The 26,289-nt window shown below is 44.4% G+C and overlaps 1 protein-coding gene across 4 annotated transcripts in view; it reads left to right on the forward strand.

Moving 5' to 3' along the window:
• Positions 1 to 26,289, forward strand: part of LOC126353852 (uncharacterized) — a 301,397-nt gene that overhangs the window by 212,857 nt on the left and 62,251 nt on the right. For all 4 annotated transcript variants that reach the window (XM_050003012.1, XM_050003013.1, XM_050003011.1 and 1 more), the window contains exons 6-7: positions 12,731 to 12,923; positions 18,282 to 18,562. In XM_050003012.1, coding sequence (XP_049858969.1) covers positions 12,731 to 12,923; positions 18,282 to 18,562 — 474 coding nt within the window. The remainder of the gene's footprint in view (positions 1 to 12,730; positions 12,924 to 18,281; positions 18,563 to 26,289) is intronic.

The following is a 26,289-nucleotide window of genomic DNA, read 5'->3' on the forward strand; positions in this document are numbered from 1 at the left end:
GTATTGGCGGAGCTGTCATTTGTCCTCAGGTGATTCATGTGAAAAGGTGTCTGACGTGGTTACGGCCGCACGACGGGAATTAACAGACCCTGAAAGCGGAATGGTAGTTGGAGTTACATGCACGGGACATTCCATTTCGAAAATCTTTAGAAGATTCAGTAATCACATCCACAGTGTCAAGAGCGTGCGGCGAAACCAAATGTCAGGCATTACCTCTCACCACGGACAATGCAGTTCAAATGGCTCTGAGCACTATGGGACTTAACATCTGAGGTCATCAGTCCCCTAGAACTTAGGACTACTTAAACTTAACTAAGCTAAGGACATCACACACATCCATGCCCGAGGCAGGATTCGAACCTGCGACCGGAGCAGCACCGCGGTTCCGGACTGAAGCGCCTAGAACCGCTCTGCCAGACAATGCAGTTGCCGACGGCTTTCACTGAACGACTGAGAGCAGCGGCGTTTGCGTAGAGTTGTCAGGGCTGACAGACAAGTAACTGCGACAGATAACCGCAGAAATCAATGCGGAACATACGACGCACGTAGCCGTTATCAAGGTGCGCCGAAATTTGGCGTTAGTTGGCCATGGCCGCAGGCGACCGATGCGAGTGCATTTGCTAACAGCACGACAAGATGAACATCAACAAAAGTAAAACATGGGGAATGGAATGTAGTCGAATTAAATCAGGCAATTCTGAAGGAATTAGGTTAGAAAATGAGACACTAAAAGCAGTAAATGGGCGGCGAAATAAGTGTCGATGACAGAAGTAAAGAGGAACAAAATGCAGTCTGTTAATAGCAAGAAAAAGCGTTTCCGAAGAAGTGGAATTTATTGACATCAAATAGAAATTTAGATTTTGAGAAGTATTTTTTTGTCGTTGCACATGCGTTGCTTGACCTCACAAGTTTCTGCTGTAGTCTGTGCGCTGTTGCGTGCGACCTCCGTGGTAAAGGCTCGCTTCACTGATATCAGATTGATCGTCTTCTGACGGTAAAGTCGTAAAACGATGTTCTGTTTGCTGTCTATTACAGGATTCCGTGCAGAACCTGCAAAAAGATCTCAGATAGTCGTATTTCCATTGATTCGTTGGTATTAGTGTCCCAGAATTTTGAAATGTGGACCATAGTATTTGTTGCGTTGTCTTTCACTGACTAACCAGGAGAAATATAGTGTTACGCGATGGCGGAGAAGCTGGCTCAGAGGAGGCGAGTACAGCACTGGTGTTCACCAAAAAGCTCCAGAATTATGACCACCTACTTAACAGCTGTTTGTCCCCCTTTGAAACGAAATACATCACTGATCAGGGATCCGACAGTTTGTTGGTAAGTTTATGAAGGTGTGTGGCATTAGATGTCTACGCACAGGTCATGCAATTCGAGTAAATAAAGGGCCGCTGATTTGCGTACGCGGTAATGTTGAACGACAGCGACCCAGATGGGTTCCATAGAATTTACACCCGGTGAAGGCGAATTTGGTAGCCGAGACATCAGCGTGAGTTTCCAGTAGTGCTCCTCAGACTACTGTAGTATGGTTCTGGCTCCGAGATACGGACAATTGTACTGTTGGAAGATGACATAGCCGCCGCGAGGGATTTGCCGAGCGGTCAAGGGCGCTGCAGTCATGGACTGTGCGGCTGGTCCCGGCGGAGGTTCGAGTTCTCCCTCGGGCATGGTTGTCTATGTTTGCCCTTAGGATAATTTAGGTTAAGTAGTGTGTAAGCTTAGAGACTGATGACCTTAGCAGCTAAGTCCCATAATATTTCACACACATTTGAACATTTGATGACATAGCCGTCGGGGAAGAAACAAGCACGAAGGGTGGTGTTTCGCAGCTGTCAGCGCGTCTTCGGTTACTACCACAGGTTCCAGGCAAGGGCAGGAGACTTTCTCCCGTAGCATAACATGACTCCCAGCAGCCCACGTCTGTGGCGCGCTGCACGTTTCGAGCCGCCATTCGCTCGATGGCGGCCTTTGTGATGACGACCAGCGACCTAGTGTAGCAAAAATGTGATTCACCCGTAGAGCCGACACCTTTCGATTGATAGACGGTTGAATCCCGATGGTCCCGTGCCCGCTGCAGTCTTCATGGAAGTATGCAATGTTGTAAACACCTGGCTTGTGCTGCCATAAGTCATCTTTGACTGTCGCAGAATCGGAGAGATTTGTGATGAAGGACGAAAGATCTCTTGCTCACTCCTCAAAATCCGTACTAGTATTGTAATATATGATATGCGAAAGTAACTCTATCTTTTACCTTCTCACAACTACATCACTGAACTAACTTCCCTGAAATTTGGTAAGGAGTTAGCCTGAAACCTGAGAGAAAACACGGACTACGTTAGAATGTGTACAGTACATGATATTTACTGGTTGGAAGAATATTACGCATAATAGGAAAAAACATTTACTCTTTATTCCCTTCGTTACCAAACAATGGTGATTCCTTGACGCCTCGACCGACGTCTTCTTTTGGTCAAGCTGTACCATAATTTTCTTCCGTGTTCGATTCAGTTCCCCATTAGTTATTCGATCCAGCCATCTAATCGTCAGCATTCTTCTGTAGTACCACATCTCAAAAGCTTCTATCCTCTTCTTGTCCAAACTGTTTATGGCCCACTTCCGTACAAGGCTACACTCCAGACAAATACCTTCACTTCCTAGCACTTAATTTTATATTCTATTTTAACAAATTTCACTTTTCGCAAATGCATTTCTTGCCGTTGCCAGATGGCATTTTATTTCCACTATATTTCGACCGTCATCACTTATGGTGCTGCCGAAATAGAAAAACTCATTTACTACTTTTAATGTTTCATTTCCTAAACTAATTCCGCCAGCGTCGCCTGATTTGAGTCCACGAAGCATAATTCGTGGAAGGAGAATAACGTTAAACTGACTACTAATATTTAAGAAAATATTGTGTTATTATGTTACGTAACCCTAGATTACTAAATCCACATAAAATTTACGATTGGGGCAGGGTATAAAACAGGACCTTTTGCACATAATTTGGTATGTAACATGCCACCGGCGATCTAATAATTTTAACTAACGAGTGTATAACCTATAATTTATGATTTACTTTTAATAAAACTGGAATAGCAAAATTTACGATGGTTCGGAAACAAAGTGATGTTTTCCCCCTTTTAGTGTTTAAGAGCTAAGAACTTACGTATTGTAGTGAATATTTAATAAAAAATGCTCATTTTACTTTACTTAAATTTCTTTTATTTGTTGAATGGGTGTATGAGAGTAAATAACAGTACTATTCTTTGTTTCCCCTCTGTCTAAAGCCTGTGTTTTGATTGTAGTGGAACCTCGTTGATCCGGATTAGGGTGGGACGATAGGTCATTCAGATAGTCCGGGAAGTCAGGAGAAATTAGAATGATATGTGATAAACATAGACGATATATTTACTTTCACGTAACGGCACAAAAATTATACTTAATTTTCACACAAACATTGATCAGATATTGAAATAATCGTGTGTTTCTACACTGGAAAATCAGAAAATTTCTTATGAGCCAGATTCGTACATCATTTATGTGTGACACCATTATGCAGCCTCCCCCCATGAACCATGGACCTTGCCGTTGGTGGGGAGGCTTGCGTGCCTCAGCGATACAGATGGCCGTACCGTAGGTGCAACCACAACGGAGGTGTATCTGTTGAGAGGCCAGACAAACGTGTGGTTCCTGAAGAGGGGCAGCAGCCTTTTCAGTAGTTGCAGGGGCAACAGTCTGGATGATTGACTGATCTGGCCTTGTAACACTAACCAAAACGGCCTTGCTGTGCTGGTATTGCGAACGGCTGAAAGCAAGGGGAAACTATGGCCGTAATCTTTCCCGAGGGCATGCAGCTTTACTGTATGATTAAATGATTATGGCGTCCTTTTGGGTAAAATATTCCGGAGGTAAAATAGTCCCCCATTCGAATCTCCGGTCGGGGACTACTCAAGAGGATGTCGTTATCAGGAGAAAGAAAACTGGCGTTCTAGGGATCGGAGGGTGGAATGTCAGGTCCCTTAATCGGGTTAGAAAATTTAAAAAGGGAAATGGATAGGTTAAAGTTAGATATAGTGGGAATTAGTGAAGTTCGGTGGCAGGAGGAACAAGACTTCTGGTCAGGTGACTACAGGGTTATAAACACAAAATCAAATAGGGGTAATGCAGGAGTAGCTTTAATAATGAATAGGAAAATAGGAATGCGGGTAAGCTACTACAAACAGCATAGTGAACGCATTATTGTGGCAAAGACAGATACGAAGCCCACACCTACTACAGTAGTACAAGTTTATATGCCAACTAGCTCTGCAGATGACGAAGAAATTGAAGAAATGTATGATCAAATAAAAGAAATTAATCAGATAGTGAAAGGAGATGAAAATTTAATAGTCATGGGTGACTGGAATTCGGTAGTAGGGAAAGGGAGAGAAGGAAACGTAGTAGGTGAATATGGACTGGGGCAAAGAAATGAAAGAGGAAGCCGCCTGGTAGAATTTTGCACAGAGAACAACTTAATCATAGGTAATACTTGGGTCAAGAATCATAAAAGAAGGCTGTATACATGGAAGAAGCCTGGAGATACTAAAAGGTATCAGATAGATTATATAATGGTAAGACAGGGATTTAGGAACCAGGTTTTAAATTGTAAGACATTTCCAGGGGCAGATGTGGACTCTGACCATAATCTATTGGTTATGACCTGTAGATTAAAACTGAAGAAACTGCAAAAAGGTGGGAATTTAAGGAGATGGACCTGGATAAACTGAAAGAACCAGAGGTTGTACAGAGTTTCAGGGAGAGCATAAGGGAGCAATTGACAGGAATGGGGGAAAGAAATACAGTAGAAGAAGAATGGGTAGCTTTGAGGGATGAAGTAGTGAAGGCAGCAGAGGATCAAGTAGGTAAAAAGACGAGGGCTAGTAGAAATCCTTGGGTGACAGAAGAAATATTGAACTTAATTGATGAAAGGAGAAAATATAAAAATGCAGTAAATGAAGCACGGAAAAAGGAATACAGACGTCTCAAAAATGAGATCGACAGGAAGTGCAAAATGGCTAAGCAGGCATGGCTAGAGAACAAATGTAAGGATGTATAGGCTTATCTCACTAGGGGTAAGATAGATACTGCCTACAGGAAAATTAAAGAGACCTTTGGAGATAAGAGGACCACTTGTATGAACATCAAGAGCTCAGTAGGAAACCCAGTTCTGAGCAAAGAAGGGAAAGCAGAAAGGTGGAAGGAGTATATAGAGGGTCTATACAAGGGCGATATACTTGAGGACAATATTATGGAATTGGAAGAGGATGTAGATGAAGATGAAATGGGAGATACGATACTGCGTGTAGAGTTTGACAGAGCACTGAAAGACTTGAGTCGAAACAAGGCCCCCGGAGTAGACAACATTCCATTGGAACTACTGACGGCCTCGGGAGAGCCAGTCCTTGCAAAACTCTACCATCTGGTGAGCGAGATGTATGAGACAGGCGAAATACCATCAGACTTCAAGAAGAATATAATAATTCCAATCCCAAAGAAAGCAGGTGTTGACAGATGTGAAAATTACCGAACTATCAGTTTAATAAGTCACAGCTGCAAAATACTAACACGAATTCTTTACAGACGAATGGAAAAACTAGTAGAAGCCGACCTCGGGGAAGATCAGTTTGGCTTCAGAAAACATCGCTCTTGTGCAACGCAGCTAGCTCTTTATTCGCACGAAGTAATGGCCGCTATCGACAGGGGATCTCAAGTTGATTCCGTATTTCTAGATTTCCGGAAAGCTTTTGACACCGTTCCTCACAAGCGACTTCTAATCAAGCTGCGGAGCTATGGGGTATCGTCTCAGTTGTGCGACTGGATTCGTGATTTCCTGTCAGGAAGGTCGCAGTTCGTAGTAATAGACGGCAAATCATCGAGTAAAACTGAAGTGATATCAGGTGTTCCCCAGGGAAGCGTCCTGGGACCTCTACTGTTCCTGATCTATATAAATGACCTGGGTGACAATCTGAGCAGTTCTCTTAGGTTGTTCACAGATGATGCTGTAATTTACCGTCTAGTAAGGTCATCCGAAGACCAGTATCAGCTGCAAAGCGATTTAGAAAAGATTGCTGTATGGTGTGTCAGGTGGCAGTTGACGCTAAATAACGAAAAGTGTGAGATGATCCACATGAGTTCCAAAAGAAATCCGTTGGAATTCGATTACTCGATAAATAGTACAATTCTCAAGGCTGTCAATTCAACTAAGTACCTGGGTGTTAAAATTACAAACAACTTCAGTTGGAAGGACCACATAGATAATATTGTCGGGAAGGCGAGCCAAAGGTTGCGTTTCATTGGCAGGACACTTAGAAGATGCAACAAGTCCACTAGAGACAGCTTACACTACACTCGTTCGTCCTCTGTTAGAATATTGCTGCGCGGTGTGGGATCCTTACCAGGTGGGATTGACGGAGGACATCGAGAGGGTGCAAAGAAGGGCAGCTCGTTTTGTATTATCGCGTTATAGGGGAGAGAGTGTGGCAGATATGATACACGAGTTGGGATGGAAGTCATTACAGCATAGACGTTTTTCGTCGCGGCGAGACCTTTTTACGAAATTTCTGTCACCAACTTTCTCTTCCGAATGCGAAAATATTTTGTTGAGCCCAACCTACATAGGTAGGAATGATCATCAAAATAAAATAAGAGAAATCAGAGCTCGAACAGAAAGGTTTAGGTGTTCGTTTTTCCCGCTCGCTGTTCGGGAGTGGAATAGTAGAGAGATAGTATGATTGTGGTTCGATGAACCCTCTGCCAAGCACTTAAATGTGAATTGCAGAGTAGTCATGTAGATGTAGATGAAATGTTGGAACAAGTGAGGCAATTCTGACCGTACGACTTATCTTAGAAGAAAGATTAAGGAAAGGCAAACCTACGTTTCTAGAATTTGTAGACTTAGAGAAAGCTTTTGACAATGTTGACTGGAATACCCTCCTTCAAATTCTGAAGGTGTCAGGGGTAAAATACAGGGAGTGAAAGGCTATTTACAATTTGTACAGAAACCAGATGGCAGTTATAAGAGTCGAGGGGCATGAAAGGGAAGCAGTGGTTGGGAAGGGAGTGAGACAGGGTTGTAGTCTCTCCCCGATGTTATTCAATCTGTATATTGAGCAAGCAGTAAAGGAAACAAAAGAAAAATTTGGAGTAGGTATTAAAATTCCAAGGAGAAGAAATAAAAACTTTGAGGTTCGCCGATGACATCGTAATTCTGTCAGAGACAGCAGAGGACATGGAAGAGCAGTTGAACGGAATGGATAGTGTCTTGAAAGGAGGATATAAGATGAACATCAACAAAAGCAAAATAGGATAATGGAATGTAGTCGAATTAAGTCGGGTGATGTTGAGGGAATTAGATTAGGAAATGAGACACTTAAAGTAGTAAAGGAGTTTTGCTATTTAGGAAGTAAAATAACTGATGATGGTCGAAGTAGAGAGGATATAAAATGTAGACTGGCAATGGCAAGGAAAGCGTTTCTGAAAAAGAGAAATTTGTTAACATCGAGTATAGATTTAAGTTTCAGGAAGTCATTTCTGAAAGTATTTGAATGGAGTGTAGCCATGTATGGAAGTGAAACATGGACGATAAATAGTTTGGACAAGAAGAGAATAGAAGCTTTCGATATGTGGTGCTACAGAAGAATGCTGAAGATTAAATGGGTAGATCACATAACTAATGAGGAAGTATTGAATAGGATTGGGGAGAAGAGAAGTTTGTGGCACAACTTGACCAGAAGAAGGGATCGGTTGATAGGACATGTTCGGAGGCATCAAGGGATCACCAATTTAGTATTGGAGGGCACCGTGGAGGGTAAAAATAGTAGAGGGAGACCAAGAGATGAATACAGTAAGCAGATTCAGAAGGATGTAGGTTGCAGTAGGTACTGGGAGATGAAGCTTGCACAGGATAGAGTAGCATGGAGAGCTGCATCAAACCAGTCTCAGGACTGAAAACCACAACAACCACCATTATGCAGTTGTTACTGCCTGGCATTCCAGATGAACCATTATCTTGTCCAGCTGCATTGTTGACTCTGTGCGTAACACAATGTCTTCAGACTAAGTACCAGCTTCGTCAGCCAATCCATCACACTACCGTCACTGTCTGCAGGACACGAAATGGCTCCATTTCGTCTTGAAAAATCAAAATGCAGACAACGCCATTGTCATTTTGTAGACACTGATTTACGTCTTTAACACCTATATCTGAACATCATTTTCATATTCTTCAATTCCAGATCCATCTGCAATGTTTTTGAACAATTCTCCTTCATCTATCCTACACAGTGCATCTAACCTCCTGCTCATGGGGACTACCACCCTTTTCCTCTTTGACGTCATTTTACGGCCGCAACACACGTGGCAGTACGGTACAGTAAAGCTAAATGTAGACTTAATATTATTGTCTAGGAACTCTTCCATTTGGTCCATGTTTGCATAGAAAAACAGTAATATCAGGAATTGAATCCGCCTTGATGCAAAACACCTTGTTATTCGTTCATTTCTTTATTATCCCAAACTAGTTTCGGCGACATATATCACCGTCATCAGTGGTTTTTTTTAATCTAAAATATGCATAAAATGGAATGATTGTACAAACACAGTAAAACAGTATTACATTTTTAGAATTCGTCTTTTAAAATAGTTTTCAATTGATACTTTCATACTACCTTATTTATTGTATGTTACAGCATGTTTTAAGCAATTATTGGCGCTGTTTGCGACATATTTTTCTGTGCTCTTTTTTTCTGTTGCCGTCTTTTTACTTAGCGAACATCATGTCATCTGCAAACCACGTGAGCGGCTGTTAGTAAACAAATACTAAAAGGTGAACTTCGTATGTCAGCAGTATACAGGGTGAGTCACCTAACATTACCGCTGGATATATTTCGTAAACCACATCAAATACTGACGAATCGATTCCACAAACCGAACGTGAGGAGAGGGGCTAGTGTAATTGGTTAATAGAAACCATAAAAAAATGCACGGAAGTATGTTTTTTAACACAAACCTACGTTTTTTAAATGGAACCCCGTTAGTTTTGTTAGCACATCTGAACATATAAACAAACACGTAATCAGTGCCGTTTGTTGCATTGTAAAATGTTAACTACATCCGGAGATATTGTAACCTAAAGTTGACGCTTGAGTACAACTCCTCCGCTGTTCGATCGTGTGTATCGGAGAGCACCGAATTACGTAGGGATCCAAAGGGAACGGTGATGGACCTTAGGTACAGAAGAGACTGAAACAGCACATTACGTCCACATGCTAACACCTTTTTATTGGTCTTTTTCACTGACGCACATGTACATTACCATGAAAGGTGAGGTACACGTACACACGTGGTTTCCGTTTTCAATTACGGAGTGGAATAGTGTGTCCCGACATGTCAAGCCAGTAGATGTTCAGTGTGGTGGCCATCATTTGCTGCACACAATTGCAATCTCTGGCGTAATGAATGTCGTACACGCCGCAGTACATCTGGTGTAATGTCGCCGCAGGCTGCCACAATACGTTGTTTCATATCCTCTGGGGTTATAGGCACATCACGGTACACATTCTCCTTTAACGTACCTCACAGAAAGAAGTCCAGAGGTGTAAGATCAGGAAAACGGGCTGGCCAATTTATGCGCCCTCCACGTCCTATGAAACGCCTGTCGAACATCCTGTCAAAGGTCAGCCTAGTGTTAATTGCGGAATGTGCAGCTGCACCATCATGCTGATACCACATACGTCGACGCGTTTCCAGTGGGACATTTTCGAGCAACTTTGGCAGATCATTCTGTAGAAACGCGATGTATGTTGCTGCTGTTTGGGCCCCTGCAATGAAGTGAGATCAATGTGGTGGTCGCCAATAATTCAGCACCATACATTTACAGTCCACGGTCGCTGTCGCTCTTCCTGTCTGAGCCAGCGAGGATTGTCCACGGACCAGTAATGCATGTTCCGTAGATTCACTGCCCCGTGGTTTGTGAAACCCGCTTCATCGGTAAACAGGTACAACTGCAACGCATTCTCTGTTAATGCCCATTGACAGAATTGCACTCGATGATTAAAGTCATCACCATGTAATTGCTGATGTAGCGACACATGAAACGGGTGAAAGCGGTGACGATGCAGTATGCGCATGACACTACTTTGACTCAGTCCACCGGCTCTCGCAATGTCCCGTGTACTCATGTGTGGGTTCATGGCAACAGCAGCTAACACACCAACTGCACCCGCTTCTCCTGTAACGGGCCTGTTACGGACACGTTTGCGTGCTACGACCATACACCTGCTGCATACAGTTGGCGGTAGATGTTTTGCAATGTGCGGCACGTTGGATGCTCTCTGTCCGGGTACCGTTCTGCATACACCCTGCAGGCTTCAGCTGCATTTCGTCGACACTCGCCATAGATGAGTATCATCTCCGCGTTTTCAGAGTTCGAATACACCATGGTCACAGTTCCTGCAACACTACACTATCACAGACGTCTGGTAACACGGTGTCCGCGTGCGAAGACGAATGCAGAATAACAATAGCAGCAAGCGCTACATGCGGACACTGCGACAGCTAGACCAAACCACAACAGCGCACTAGAGCCACACTCGTAAACACGGTCGTCATCGTAAACATATCCCTGCAGATGCTGCTCACCGACTGTGGCCCGTGTTTGTTACAACACACAACTGAACGTCGGAGGTTTCAAGCGTCAACTTTAGGTTACAATATCTCCGGATGTAATTAACATTTTGCAATGCAACTTACGGCACTGATTACGTATTTGTTTATATGTTCAGATGTGCTAACAAAACTAACGTGGCTCCATTTAAAAAACGTAGGTTCGTGTTAAAAAAGATACTTCCGTGCATTTTTGTATGGGTTGTATTAAACAATTACACTAACCACTCTCCTCACGTTCGGCCTGTGGAATCGGTTCGTCAGTATTTGATGTGGTTTACGAAATATATCCGCGGTAACATTAGGTGACTCACCCTGTATACTTGGGGTTGTTGTAGTGTTGGGGAAAACAGTTATTTGGTCTGTACTGAGCTGTTGCTTAGCTATTCGTGTACTGATGTTCGTTGCATGGTATGTGGCTGCTTTTATACACAGAAAAATAAAACTTTGCACTTTGTTTCTGATACAGAATATTACGCCATTTTGCTGTTCTCGCGTGTCGCGAGAGGCGTATCGCATGTGGCGAGAAAGGCTATGAAAAACTGTAGCGCGAATTACGACTTCTGTTCATTATCTATGTCTCTGTGTGTAATGTGGAAGTGGTTCTTTTGCGTGTGTGTGCTTTCTATTCTGTGTCCTTGGTCATTTCTCTCAGAGCGGTAAAGTGTGTGTTGTTGCAGAGTATTGTGTTTTCATTTACAACATTTTTCCTTTCGACTATAGCCTTTCGTATGTAGTAATTTTCTTCTATTGTTAGTTGTCGGTATAGACTGTTGCTGTTTCTCAGAATGCGTAGATCGTTTTCGATATTAGAGGGGTTATCGGTTTTGTTCATTAGATGTTCTGCAAAAGTTGAATGTTTGCTGTCACTTTTTAGAGGTCTCGTGTGCTCTGTGTACCTCGTTCGGAAATTTCTGCTTGTTTGTCCTATGTAGTGGGCCTGACAGAAGTTGCAAGTGAGTTGATATATTCCAGCGTTGCTTAATTTGTCTCAGGTTTTTCTGACTGGTATTAGTCTTTTCTTAACTGTATTGTTTGTTCTGAATGTTATTGGGATCCCTTGCTTTTTCAAGACGTTTCCTATTCTCTGTGATATTTTGTTATTGTATGTTACTATGTACCATCTCCCTTTTTTCTGAAGTGGTGTGGTCTGCTGTGTTGTCTGTGTGTACTGCATGTTTCCGTTTTACCTTGTTGTTGAGTTTGTTTATGATGTCTGTTTTGTAGTCGTTTTCAACAGCAATTTGTTTGATTGCATTTAGTTCCTGCGTGTAGCTTTCTGGTTTAAGAGTTGTTCTGTTTATCCTGTGGAGCATGTGTGTGAAAATGGCATATTTATGCACTGTCCGGTGGTTGGATGAGCTGTGAATAACAGTGCTTGTGGACGTGGGTTCTCTGTGGATGGATAATTCGTGTTGGTAGTTGTTTCTTGTGATTGTAAGACCCAAGAATTTATTTTCTTGTTGTTTTCTACTTCAATTGTGAAGTGGATTTATGGGTGTACTGTGTTGATGTTACTGTGTACCTCTTCTATCCTGTTGTGTGTTTCATCTACAAGAGAGATTATGTCATCCACATATCGGTACCAGTTACAAACTATATTTCAAAAGACGAATCGTAAAAATGTAATGTTTTACTGTGTTTGTGCAGTCATGCCATTTCCCGCATGTTTTAGATTTAAAAAAAAACCACTGATGATGTTGATATTTGTCGCCGAAACTAGTTTGGGATAATAAAGAAATTAACGAATAACAAGGTGTTTTGCATCGAGGCGGACTCAGTTCATGATATTACTGTTTTTTTTTAAATGTCGACTTGTTGACTGACACCTTTCCAAGATCTGTTAGTGGTGATTGAATGAATTTTAATTCAGTGACTCTCGTTGTAAACTGTTGCCGCTGTTATGTAGGAAGTAACAAATTCCGATGATCCACGTTAATGAGGTTCCACTGTAATTGACGGGCCACTTGTCGTATTGTTTCCTTGCTACTTTGACAGAGCAAAACGGGTGTGTCGCCAGGGCTCCGGGGACCTGCCGCTGCACACGTTCTGGGTGTCGGCGGGCCGCCGCTACCGGTTCCGCGTGGTGAACGCCGGCGGCGGCGGGCACTGCGCGGTCAACGTCACCGTCGAGGGCCACCGCATGCTGCTAGTGGCGCTGGACGGCGCGCCCGTCAAGCCGCAGCTCGCCACCTCCGCCGTGCTCGCCTCTGGTGAGTCGCCTCGCTTCTCGATCTCCACGCAGACCCACTAGAGCACTGCCGAAGGCGACAGCGTTAGTTAGGTCTCACACGCTACCGTGCGGACGAGCACTAGCCCACTGAGAGCAGTCTACAGGCGCGTGGTCACTCCACACCCCTACAGAAACAAAGCGGTTAGCTTCGTCGCAACGGAACGCGAGTAGATCGGCACGCTTTCTACGAGCTTAGATAGAGATCTTACCACAAGGTCACTGACAAGGACTTCCTTACACGGATGGGAACTACACTACTGGCCATTAAAATTGCTACACCAAATGCAGATGATAAACGAGTATTCATTGGAGAAATATATTATACTAGAACTGACATGTGATCATATTTTCACGCAATTTGTGTCCATAGATCCTGAGAATGCTGAAGATTAGATGGGTAGATCACATAACTAATGAGGAAGTATTCAATAGGATTGGGGAGAAGAGAAGTTTGTGGCACAACTTGACCAGAAGAAGAGATCGGTTGGTAGGACATGTTCTGGGGCATCAAGGGATCACCAATTTAGTATTGGAGGGCAGATTCGTAGAGGGAGACCAAGAGATGACGACACTAAGCAGATTCAGAAGGATGTGGGTTGCAGTGGGTACTGGGAGATGAAGAAGCTTGCACGGGATAGAGTAGCATGGAGAGCTGCATCAAACCACTCTCAGAACTGAAGACCACAACAGCAACAGATCCTGAGAAATCAGTACCAAGAACAACCACCTCTGACCGTAATAACGGCCTTGACACGCCTGGGCATTGAGTCAAACAGAGCTTGGATGGAGTGTATAGGTACAGCTGCCCATGCAGCTTCAACACGATACCATAATTCATCAAGAGTAGTAACTGGTGTATTGTGACGAGCCAGTTGCTCGGCCGCCATTGACCAGACGTTTTCAATTGGTGAGAGATCGTTTTGCCATTTGTGCACCCAGGTTCGTCGTTGAGTACGCCGTCGCAGGCGCTGCTGTCTGTGATGCAGCGTCAAGGATAACCGCTGCCGTGGTCTCCGAGCTTATAGTCCATGCTGCTGCAAACGCCGTCGAAATGTTCGTTCAGATGGTTGCAGACGTCCCCATCTGTTGACGCAGGGATCGAGATGTAGCTGCAGGATCCGTTACAGCCATGCGGATAAGATGCCTATCATCTCGACTGCTAGTGATACGAGGCCGTTGGGATCCAGCACGGCGTTCCGTATTACCCTCCTGAACCCACCGATTCGATATTCTGCTAACAGTCGTTGGATCTCGCCCAACGCGAGCATCAATGTCGCGAAACGATAAACCGCAATCGCGATAGGCTACAATCCGACCTTTATCAAAGTCGGAAACGTGATGGTACATGAGGCATAACAACAACGTTTCACCAGGCAACGCCGGTCAACTGCTGTTTGTGTATGAGAAATCGGTTGGAAACTTTCCTTATGTCAGCACCTTCTAGGTGTCGCCACCGGCGCCAACGTTGTGTGAATGCTCTGAAAAACTAATCTTTTGAATATCACAGCATCTTCTTCTTGTCGGTTAAATTTCGCGTTTGTAGCACGTCATCTTCGTGGTGTAGCAATTTTAACGGCAAGAAGTGTAATAACAGAGGTCACCCTCCCCCCTCTCTCCCCTCTCCCCAAGAAACCACCAGCAATTTTTCAAGATCATGCAGGGCAACCCCACCCCTCCAATCCCCCTCCTCCCCCTGGACCAATGAGATTCAAGCACCCCCTCCCCACCTTAGTCTTTTACAATTGGGGCAGTTGAGTAGGTAGCTTCACACTGGAGCTGTGCAGCATAGGGTGAGGTCCATCCTGTATCTATTTGTTAATAACAAATTACTGCAATTACCTTAATTCACGTCACTGGAGTTCTATTTGTTAATAACTATTAAATATTAGATGTGGTTTTCGTCATTCGAGGCGTCGGCAGAGACCACTCCCAGACAGTCTAAGTATTCTCATTTTTCCGCAGTTTTCGTATATTTCCCAAATTTTACTTACTTCATCCAATTACGTGAGTGTGACCTTTCGTTATCGACGTAACGTCAACACCACATTGTGTCGATTTCATGATAGTCACAGGCAATCCCAGTGCAGTATGTGTCCAGAATATCCAAATTGCTTATAATTCTTAAGTCACTATTACATTACTACTGTGTGTGTGTGTTCGTGTGTGTTTTATATGTCATAGGATATGCCCTAGGAACGAATAAATTCGTAGAAATAATGAAATCGTGACGTATTACTGACGCTACAGCAAATTTTATAGGCATTGCAGTTTTGCCGTTTCCAACAAAATGTACTGTATGTATAAGAAATACCAGACAGCGGTAGATAAAACCCTGCTGAGCCACCACCACGTTTTTAGATTCATTAATGTCATAGTTTATGTTTTAAAACGAGTGTATTGTTAGAAATAATAACCAAATCATACCAAAATTCTGATGTTTCCAACCAAGGGTACTGTTTGTATAAGAATTAGCGCATCGCTACAAGATATATGCAGTTAATCTTCCAGAAACAGTACTTAACTTGCGAACAACACGCGGACAGTGACTGCTGGAGAAATGGCCTGCACATACGTAATAACAGTAGAATCACTGTCCAGCTGTCATACTAAGTTACTCCCGCCAGTTATCGCGTAGTGTGGCTTAGTCCAACGAGACGACGCCTTTCTTTTGTTCGCGTGAAGCTTCTGGTATTAATAATGCAGCACGACATATCATTACAGTTCCTTGTCTTTAAACAGAGTGTAGCACACGATGCGAATACACCAATAGAAAAGGTTTGCCCCTCATTGTGGAAAGAGACAAGAACCAAAGTATGACATATGGTGCAATACACCGCATGGAACATCTCGAACAGAAACATGTTTCCAGTGGCAGTGTGTACGCGGATTAAGGGAGCCATTGATTTCCACAGATAACTGTTTACAGGGAAGGGGAATCAACAGAGGGTTAAAACCTTCCTCGCCTCTGTGTCTCTTTATTATGCTTTGATGCGTCCTTAATCGACATTAGTACTAACGGTCTGATATTGTTAAAAATACTTTATTTTTAGCACTAACAGTTCTTGATGTGCTAAGCTTGTCTCGCTAGAGGGTAAAATGTGGTAACTTAAATGTCTTCACCTAGGAAGTTTCTCATACGATTAAATGAAATATGGACGTTAAACACGTATCGTTACTTTCAATTGCTAACTAGTGCCTTGCTTGCTAATGATGTTTGCTTGGCTAAGTGGGTTGTTTGAAAATTTGTTTTTGTTTCTTGAGTTACATTTTGACGGATTTCGCAATGTGCATGTTAAACAGAATTGCCAAAAACACGTTTTTTGAGACATAACTGAAGCGAATAAAAAATGACTAGATCTCTCCAACAGTATAGGGGCAAGGCTTGTTCTGCGCCAAAGTATCGTTATCCAAGATGGCGGCCATGACGTCACCCAACCCTAAGGCCGTTTTTGCGCCGAAGTACCATTATCCAAGATGATGGGTAAGTGCCATGCCCCCCAGCCATGCCCCCCCCCCCCCCCAGCAGGAAGTTCAAATTCCAACAAGCTAATTCATCACACCTCAACTAAGATAAGAAAATCGTAGGAAGATAGGTAACTTGGGCTACCTAAGTCACCTGACCGCCACGTCTTCCTAGGAACTGGCGCCTAGTTTAAATTTGGTGGTAAAGAAAAATCAATTCGCGTGTCTCTACTAAGCTAAGAACATGGCTCGAGAGAAAGGACACTTGGACTAATCTAAGTCACCTGACCGCCACCTCCTCCTAGGGATTCGTGGGGAAAAAGACTCAACCAGTGCTGGGCCGGTGGAGAGAGGAAGGAATGTACTTTATTTATTTTGGAAAAATATATTTAGGGATGGAGTATATGTACGAGGGTCAGTCAAAAAGTAATGCCTCCTATTTTTTCTCTATGTTTAATTGTCAGGAAATTTAAATGCAATTACATAGGTTGAAAACCACAACATTGAGGATCATTTTGTCATTTTTCAATGTAATCTCCGCCCATCTCTACAGTTTTGGTCCATCTTTGAACAAGGGCATGTATCCCAGCACGGTAAAAATCACAGCTCTGCTTCCTAAGCCATTGACGCACGCATGTTTTGACGGCCTCCTCATCTTCAAAATGAATCCCACGATGAGCTTCTTATAGTGGCCCGAACAGATGGAAGTCTGATGGTGCCAGGTCAGGGCTGTATGGGGGATGAGGCAAAACTTCCCATCCAATTTTGACAATCTCGTCAGAGGTGTGACGACTGGTGTGTGGTCTTGCATTGTCATGCAAAAGAAGAACATCTGCCATTGATTTTGTTGGGCGAACTCGCTGAAGACGTGCTTTAAGTTTTTTGAGGGTTGTGACGTATTGAACCGAATTTATTGTGCATCCCTGCTCCAAAAAATCAACCAGAATCACACCCTCTGTATCCCAGAAAACTGTTGCCATAACTTTCCCTGCCGATCGCACAGTTTTGAATTTTTTCTTCCTCGGCGAGCTTGTGTGACGCCACTCCATTGACTGCCTCTTTGATTCGGGTTCAAAAAAATGCACCCATGTTTCGTCCCCGGTCACAATTTTTTTCAGAAACTCATCTCCCTCCAAACGGAAGCGCTGCAAGTGTTGGGAGGCTATTGTTTTCCTTGCCTCTTTATTCTGATCGGTTAACATTCTTGGAACCCACCGTGCACAAACTTTTGAGTACCCCAATTGTTTAATAATCGTGATCACACTGCCTTTACTAAGAGAAATAATGCGACACACTTCATCTGCAGTCACCCGACGGTCACCACGAATGATGTCATCAACTTGCTGAATGTTGTGTGGAGTCACTGCACTCACCGGCCTGCCGCTCCGCTTTTCGTCAGTCAATGGTGTTTGCCCTTCAGCTTCCTTACAACGACGAACCCATCGTCTAACAGTGCTGACATCCACTGTCACAACACCATACACCTTCTTCAGTCTTTCATGAATGCGTATGGGCGTTTCACCTTCTGCATTCAAGAATTCAATCATACAACGCTGTCTCAAACGAACATCGATGTCGGCCATCTTACAAACTTCTGCTGTGCTGCCACCTGTTGACACAGAAAGTTACTACTGCAGTGGATTGCAGAAGGTTTGAGGAATGGCGCCAAATTCAAATTTTTCACTTAACTTAATTTTTTTAAGTAGAAAAAAAATGGGAGGCATTACTTTTTGACCGACCCTCGTATTACACTGATACAAAACACACGCTCTGACATTCTTTCTCGAGGCGCCGCTCTTACCCACAGTGGCATGTTTGGCTTAGCATTGTGACACGCGTACACAACGGTGAGCGAGCTGCATTGGTTGGGACGCAGGTGAGCGCGCCGACGTGGTGATCCGCGCGGAGCACGCAGACGGCACCTACCGCGTCCTGGCCAACACCGTACCCGGCTGCGGCTCCCGACAGCTGAACAGCGCCGCCCTGCTGCGGTACAGAGACCCCGCCAGCGACGACCGCGACCGCGACCACGACGAGGTCGAGACCAACAGCATCGATGGGGATGGCGTGGGCCTAGAGAAGCCTTCGCCTGCTCCTCCCACGGAGCTAGCCGTCGAACACAGCGAGGAGCCGGAAACAGCACCCTTCAACGTCACGGTTAGTGTCGCCTGCACCAGCAAACGCGCCGTTCAGTTCTCTTCTACTCTTTCTTTATAACACCTCTAGGATTTACGAAAACAAAATATATTGTGCCCCCAACTGCAGGAATTCCTGATTGACACTGTCGGGAAATTTTGACTAGTTACAGCTACATCTGCATCTATACCCTGCAAACCATTGTGAACTGCATGGCAGAGGGTACGTCCCTTTGTGCCACTTACGAGGGCTATTCGGAAAGTGAGGAACGATCGGCTGCAAAATGGAAACCACTGTGAAAATCCTATGAGGCTTTCCACAGACGTTTTTGGCAGTGTCTCTAATATGCCTGTTGATCGCATCAAGATGAGCTTTTCAGTTGTGAGAGCACTGCGAGCAAGTAAAGGTGCCTAGAACAAGAATGTCTCCTGCCAAGTAGGCAGGCTTGCTGAGAGGCTTCGCCTTAATGGATGCAGCCCACCTATCACAACTGCCACGCAGTTCCTTCTTCGTGGCAATTCTCAGCCGCACTCTGCAGGGCCAGTGAAGACGCTCCTGCAGCCTTTTCGACGGGAAGTGTTCGATCACTCACAATACAGCCTTAATTGCCTCGTCCTGAGAAACATCTCTGTTCACATGAAACACTGGACACAAAGGCAACACTTCGGCGCAGGCTACCCGCTTTAGACCAGAGTAGACAATTGCTGGAAAGCACAGGCGGCTGCCTTCTATGACAATGGTGATGTAAATTTGGTATAAAGCTCTGACAAATGTCTAAGTCGGAGCGGCGACTATGTAGAGACGTAACTGGAAGGCGTAGCTAAATGTGCAAAGAAAGCAATTTTGATTGTCACTGTAGTTTCCATTTCCCGACCGATCGTTCGTTCCTTTCCGAACAACCCTCGTATTAGGGCTTCATCAGATTCATTTTCTGTACGGTACACACGAAGAATCATTGTTTAAACGCCTTTGCGTGTGTTCTATCTAGTCTAATCTTGTCTTCGCGAGCCCTATGGGAGTGATGTGAAGGTCATACAGTAAGCTCTATGGTCAAAAGAATCCAAACACCTGTTAGTGGACATTAATATGAGCTGGGCCCACCCTTCGCGTTTATGCCCGTTTGAATTCTGGTACAGATGCTCTCGTCAGGTGTCTGAACGTCTGAGGAGCAATGACAGCCAGCCCAGACTTTCTCAAGAGCCGAAACCGGAGAAAGTAGTGATGTTTGACGCTGGGGTTTGGAGCGAAGTCGACGTTCCAGCTCATCTCAATGGTGTTCCACTGGGTTTCCGTCGGTAATATGGGCAGGCCAGTCGATTTCAGGAACGATATTATCCACGCACCATTGCCTCACTAATGCTGCTTTATGACAGGATGGATTATAATCCTGATGTTATCGTCTCCGAACTCTTCCTCAGCTGTATGCAGCATACAGTGCTGTAAAATGTGTTAATATCCTTGAGCATTTAGCGTTCTCTTGAGCTCATTGAGAGAATCACACCCTAAACACAGTCTCCTCCGTGCTGCGTTGTTGACACTACAAACGATGGAAGGGAACGTTCTCCGGGCATTCGCCAAGCCTAAACCCTTCCATAGGATTGTCACTGGATATAGCTCGATCCATCATTCCAAATCACTCTTTTTTTCAATCGTCAGCTGTCCAGTCACGTCACTCTTTAGGCCACCTCAAACTTCGCTAAGCACTGACTGCAGACATGCGTGACTTCTGAGAAGCTGTTCGACCGTTGTACCGCACTCTTTTTAACTCCACACAAACAGTCGTTGTGTTAGCTGGATTGCTGGTAGGACTCTTGAACTCACGATTGATCATTTACGCTTATTTCATGTAATTCTGTACAAACACCCTCCACGTTGCGTGACGGTCCCTGTCCGCCAGAACATGAGGTCTGCCTCCTATTGACTCGGCTGTGGTCGTTTCTTCACATTTCCATTTCGGAATCACATCGCCAACGTTCGACTTGGGTAGTTTTAGAAGGGTTGAAATGTCAATGTTGGATTTGTTACACAGGTAGCATTCAACGACTAGTCCACGTTCTAAGACACTGAGCTCTCTTCATTGACCCATTCTGCTTTTACTGTTCCCATACCGACAAGAAAATACTCCCCGCCTTCTATTAAACTGGTAGGTCCAACTCTCGTGATATCTAGTGGCCAGTTCCGCGTTACATAGGCGTGTCCTGGTATTTATGATCGGATAGCCGGCCGGAGTGGCTGAGCGGTTCTAGGCGCTACAGTCTGGAACCGCGCGATCGCTACGGTCGCAGGTTCGAATCCTGCCTCGGGCATGGATGCGTGTGATGTCCTTAGGTTAGTTAGGTTTAAGTAGTTCTAAGTTCTAGGGGACTGATGACCTCAGAAGTTAAGTCTCATAGTGCTCAGGGCCATTTTTTTATGATCGGATAGTGTTTGCTCCTATATTACTCATTTAAACTAGATCTTGAAACTTTGTTAGTAGGCTTTCTCTGGATAATTTGTGTCTATCTTCGAGCGTTTGCCACTTTAGTTTCTTCGTCACCTCCGTGACTCTCTTCCACGGATCAAACAAAACTACGATCATCCGTGCTGCCCTTATTTGTATGCGTACAATACTCCTGTTAGACATACTCACTATAAGTCCAACACAAGTCAGCAATTGTCTAGGGTGGGTCGTACGAGTATTTTGTAAGGAATATCCTTAGTATACTAATTACATTTTCCTCATATCCGTTCAATAAACTGAAGTCTGCCATTTGCTTTATCAATGACTGAACCCTTGTAACTGTTTCATTTCATATCCCTATGATGACTATACTCAGATATTTGTTTGTTGTTTGGGTTGGCCCATTCCATTTGTGACTCCCTGATAATGTATTATGTTCTCTTTTTTCTTTGTCTCGCTAAGTGCACAGTTTTCGCCATGTGAACATTTAAAGCAGGTTGTTAGTCTTTTGCAGCACTTTGCAATCTTATCAGCCACTGGCGGGGATTGTGCAGTTTTTTTTTCATAGATAAATGCAGAATTTGCGAAAAGTTTGAGGTTACTGTTGGCATTGTCTGCAAGCTCGATAATATACAACACGAACAACAAGGGCCTCGACACACGTTCTTGAGGTTGCCTTGGAGTTACTTATGTACCTGTTGACGACTTCCCATGATATTTTCAAGCGGTAGTTGACATGCACGAGCACAAACCATCAGACTCTCCAGATCTTAGTACAGGGCGGCAAATACAAAACTTACGACAAGCAGACACGCTTAAAACAGGAATAATACTTGTCGTAACTCTCATGTTTCCCAGCTATACGCATATGGCTGGACATGTTACTGGTTTGTGTTCATGCCCGTCAACTACCCCTCGAAAGTGGTATAACAGCCGAAACTATCCAGTAGCGCAAAATAATTAATAATTACAGTCTAATGCGCGTAAAACGACATTTCCTCAAATTCTGTACTATTGTGGTCACTACCCGAAACAAGTACACTATTGGCCATTAAAATTTCTACACCAAGAAGAAATGCAGATGATACACGGGTATTCATTAGACAAATATATTATACTAGAACTGACATGTGATAACATTTTCACGTAATTTGGGTGCATAGCTCCTGAGAAATCAGTACCCAGAACAACCACCTCTGGCCGTAATAACGGCCTTGATACGCCTGGGCATTGAGTCAAACAGACCTAGGATGGCGTGTACAGGTACAGCTGCCCATGCAGCTTCAACACGATACCACAGTTCATCAGGAGTAGTGACTGGCGTATTGTGACGAGCCAGTTGCTCGGCCACCATTGACCAGATGTTTTCAGTTGGTGAGAGATCTGGAGAATGTGCTGGCCAGGGCAGCAGTCGAACATTTTCTGTATCCAGATAGGCCCGTACAGGACCTGCAATATGCGGTCGTGCATTATCCTGCTGAAATGTGGGGTTTCGCAGGGATCGAGTGAAGGGTAGAGCCACGGGTCGTAACACATCTGAAATGTAACGTCGACTGTTCAAAGTACCGTGAATGCGAACAAGAGGTGACCGAGACGTTTAACAAATGGCACCCCATACCATAACGCCGGGTAATACGCCAGTATGCACGCTTCCAATGTGCGTTCACCGCTATGTCACCAAACACAGATGCGACCATCATGATGCTGTAAACAGAACCCGGATTCATCCGAAAAAAATGACATTTTGCCATTCGTGCACCCAGGTTCGTCGTTGAGTACACCATCCTGTCTGTGATGCAGCGTCGAGGGTAACTGCAGCCAGGGTCTCCGAGCTGATAGTCCATGCTGCTGCAAACGTTGTCGAACTGATCGTGCAGATGGTTGTTGTCTTACAAACGACCCAATCTGTTGACTCAGGGATCGAGACATGGCTGCACGATCCGTTACAGTCATGCGGATAAGATGCCTGTCATCTCGACTGCTAGTGATACGAGGCCGTTGGGATCCAGAACGTATTACCCTCCTGAACCCACAGATTCCATATTCTGCTAACAGTCATTGGATGTCGGCTAACGATAGCAGCAATGTCGCGATACGTTAAACCGTAATCGCGATAGGCTACAATCCGACCTTTATCAAAGTTGGAAAAGTATGCTACGCATTTCTCCTCCTTACACGAGGCATCACAACAACGTTTCACGAGGCAACGCTGGTCAACTGCTGTTTGTGTATGAGAAATCGGTTGGAAACTTTCCTCGTGTCAGCACGTTGAAGGTGTCGCCACCGGCGCCATCCTTGTGTGAATGCTCTAAAAAGCTAATCATTTGCACATCACAGCATCTTCTTCCTGTCGGTTAAATTTCGCGTCTGTAGCACGTCATCTTCGTGGTGTAGTAATTTTAATGGCCAGTAGTGTAGCTTTGCGACTAACTTTAAGGGGGTAGAGTGGTACGAACCAGCAGGCAGCGGATCGCAGTTCTTCCTCGAATTTGATGTGCTCGCTGTGCTGCCTGTTTCGCAAGTGCTAGCAGTTTACGCCGGCAACACTGACCTCCTACACCAGGGATGGGAAAAAAATACTTTTTTTAACCGATACCGCCATTTTAGTTCTGAATACTTTTCGGTATTGGTCTGATCTCACTTGAAGGCTAACAAGTGACTGTTACGTTTTGCTAATAATCTGATAAAACCGAAATATGAGTTAGCCATAGCATTAGTGAAAATTTATTTTCGTTTTAAGGAAACTTTTTTATATGTAAATTGAAGCTGGAGGGGGGAGGGGGGGTGCAAAGGGGTTACTGGCATCAGTTGCATCGGGACATTATGAGGAATCAGTGTATGCCACAGCAGCAAAAACACCCTGTGAATGGGTTAGTGTCAGTAGAATAACTGACTGAAGTTAGGAGTGGACCCTTATTCTATGACAGAGCTGCTCTCGCCCTCTGGAAATCCTATAAAAGCTCATCAAAATCTTTACTGATTTTATCAGCTGAAACTGTCCCTAGTCTGGAAAATATGGCGATACGCACGTCTATAGATGAAGCAGTGTGTATGCTTCAATGGCCCTTAGTTCTCACAGGAACGATTAACTACGTGACTGGTTCGTTTATCCACTATCAGAGCTCAACAACTCTTCAGCTAATTTCTAGCTAAATGTCAGCCAAAGTGAAGGCAGTGTTCACACAAAATTCCTCTTTTGGCATCGTACAGAGCGTGATGCGACCTGTTCTACTCTTGGCACTGGTTCAGGGGAGAGTCCTTCACGATTTCGGTATTGTGTCTTTCGTAACAAACACATATATAAATATTGATATTATGATTTTAAAAAACTAATTTTACAGAGCGAACTGTGCACTGATACGCAGTTTCCTGGCTGATTAAAACTGTGCCGGTAGAACACTTGCCAACGAAAGGCAAAGGTCCCGAGTTCTAGTCTCGGTCTGGCACATAGTTTTAATCTGCCAGGAAGTTTCAATGTACTAGGTATCACACTGAATATAACTAAAAAAACGTTTAATGAGTAGGACGCATACGAATTTTTCTGAAGTCTTATACACTGAAGAGCCAAAGAAACTGGTACACCTGTCTAATTTCGTGTAGGGCCGCCGCGAGCACGCGGAAGTGCCGCAACACGACGTGACATGGACTCGACTAATGGCAGAAGTAGTGCTGGAGGAAATTGACACCATGAATCCTGCAGGGCTGTCCATAAATCCGTAAGAGTACAAGAGGGTGGAGATCTCTTCTGAATAACACGTTGCAAGGCATCCCAGATATGCTCAATAATGTTCACGTCCGAGGAGTTTAGTGGCCAGCGGAAGCGTTTTAACTCAGAAAAGTGTTCCTGGATCCATTCTGTAGCAATTCTGGACGTGTGGGGTGTCGCATTGTCCTGCTGGAATTGCCCAAGTCCGTCGCAATGCGCAATGGACATGAATGGATAGAGATGATAAGACAGGATGCTTACATACATGTCACTTGTCAGTCGTATCTAGACGTATCAGGGGTCCCACATCGCTCCAACTGCATACGCCCCCACCATTACAGAGCCTCCACCAGCTCATGCAGGGTCCATCGATTCATGAGGTTGTCTCCATACGCCGGCGGCGGTGGCCGTGCGATTCTAGGCACTGCAGTCCAGAACCGCGGGACAGCTACAGTCGCAGGTTCGAATCCTGCCTCGGGCATGGATGTGTGTGATGTCCTTAGGTTAGTTAGGTTTAAGTAGTTCTAAGTTCTAGGTGACTAATGACCACAGATGTTAAGTCCCATAGTCCTCAGAGCCTATACCAGTTGCTTTGGCGCATCAGTGCATAATGGTCACTTTTTCGAGGGTAGCGGAATAAATTGCCCAGTGCGGATATACACACTCAGAAATCGGACAGCTACCCTCTTTTGGCCGAAGGAACGCCACTGGCTTGGTGTCTTCCTTTTAGCGCAACTACTCTGCTGTTTTCCGACTGAACTGTCATCGCTGTCAGCCCCATTACAAATACGACGAACAGAAATAAACTATTTTGTATGTAGTATTTTAAGGACATCAAAACCTGGTCTACGTTGATCTTGGTAAGAGATTGTCCGGCTGGAGGTACTGTCTTTGCCTGCCATCTTAGACTATGTATTAAAACGATGCGGTATTTTTTTCCACTCTGGCAACTGAAACGCAAATCTCCATAGATGGTCCCCTGTATATCCATTAAATGGCTTTTCCATATCAAAAACTTAATCAACGTTACATGGCAAGGCTGTTACACTGGGCCGGCGGCGGTAGACGAGCGGTTCTAGGCGCTTCAGTCCGGAACCGCCGCGACTGCTACGGTCGAGGGTTCGAATCCTGCCTCGGTCATGGATATGTGTGATGTCCTTAGGTTAGTTAGGTTTAAGAAGTTCTACGAACTAGGGGACTGATGACCTCAGCTGTTAAGTCCCATACTGCTTAGAGCCATTTGTTGCACTGCTGAGAGCCATCATCTTATTTTCAGTTTTCTTGGTGGGACAGTCGTCTGTGTGTCTGTAGGCAACGTTGCACATCAGATCGAAAGTCTTCTTCCTGCTACTCATTGTTATGAACAGAACTAGTTTCTTTGCCCTCCTGCAGATTTGTAAGTTCTGCTCATACTGTATGAGGCACTGAGAGAACGTCGTGGTAAGACTGGTCTCGCTTGCGGAGAGCAATAGTTCAACCGTCATCTGATTATTCTGGTTTAGATTTTCCATGCTTTCTCTAAATCGCTTAATATATATGATGTGATGGTTCCTTTGGAAAAGATACGACCCATTTGCTTTCGTGTCCTCCTCGAATTCAAGC

Source organism: Schistocerca gregaria, chromosome 3 (genome assembly GCF_023897955.1).
Source record: "Schistocerca gregaria isolate iqSchGreg1 chromosome 3, iqSchGreg1.2, whole genome shotgun sequence".
Classification (NCBI taxonomy): domain Eukaryota; kingdom Metazoa; phylum Arthropoda; class Insecta; order Orthoptera; family Acrididae; genus Schistocerca; species Schistocerca gregaria.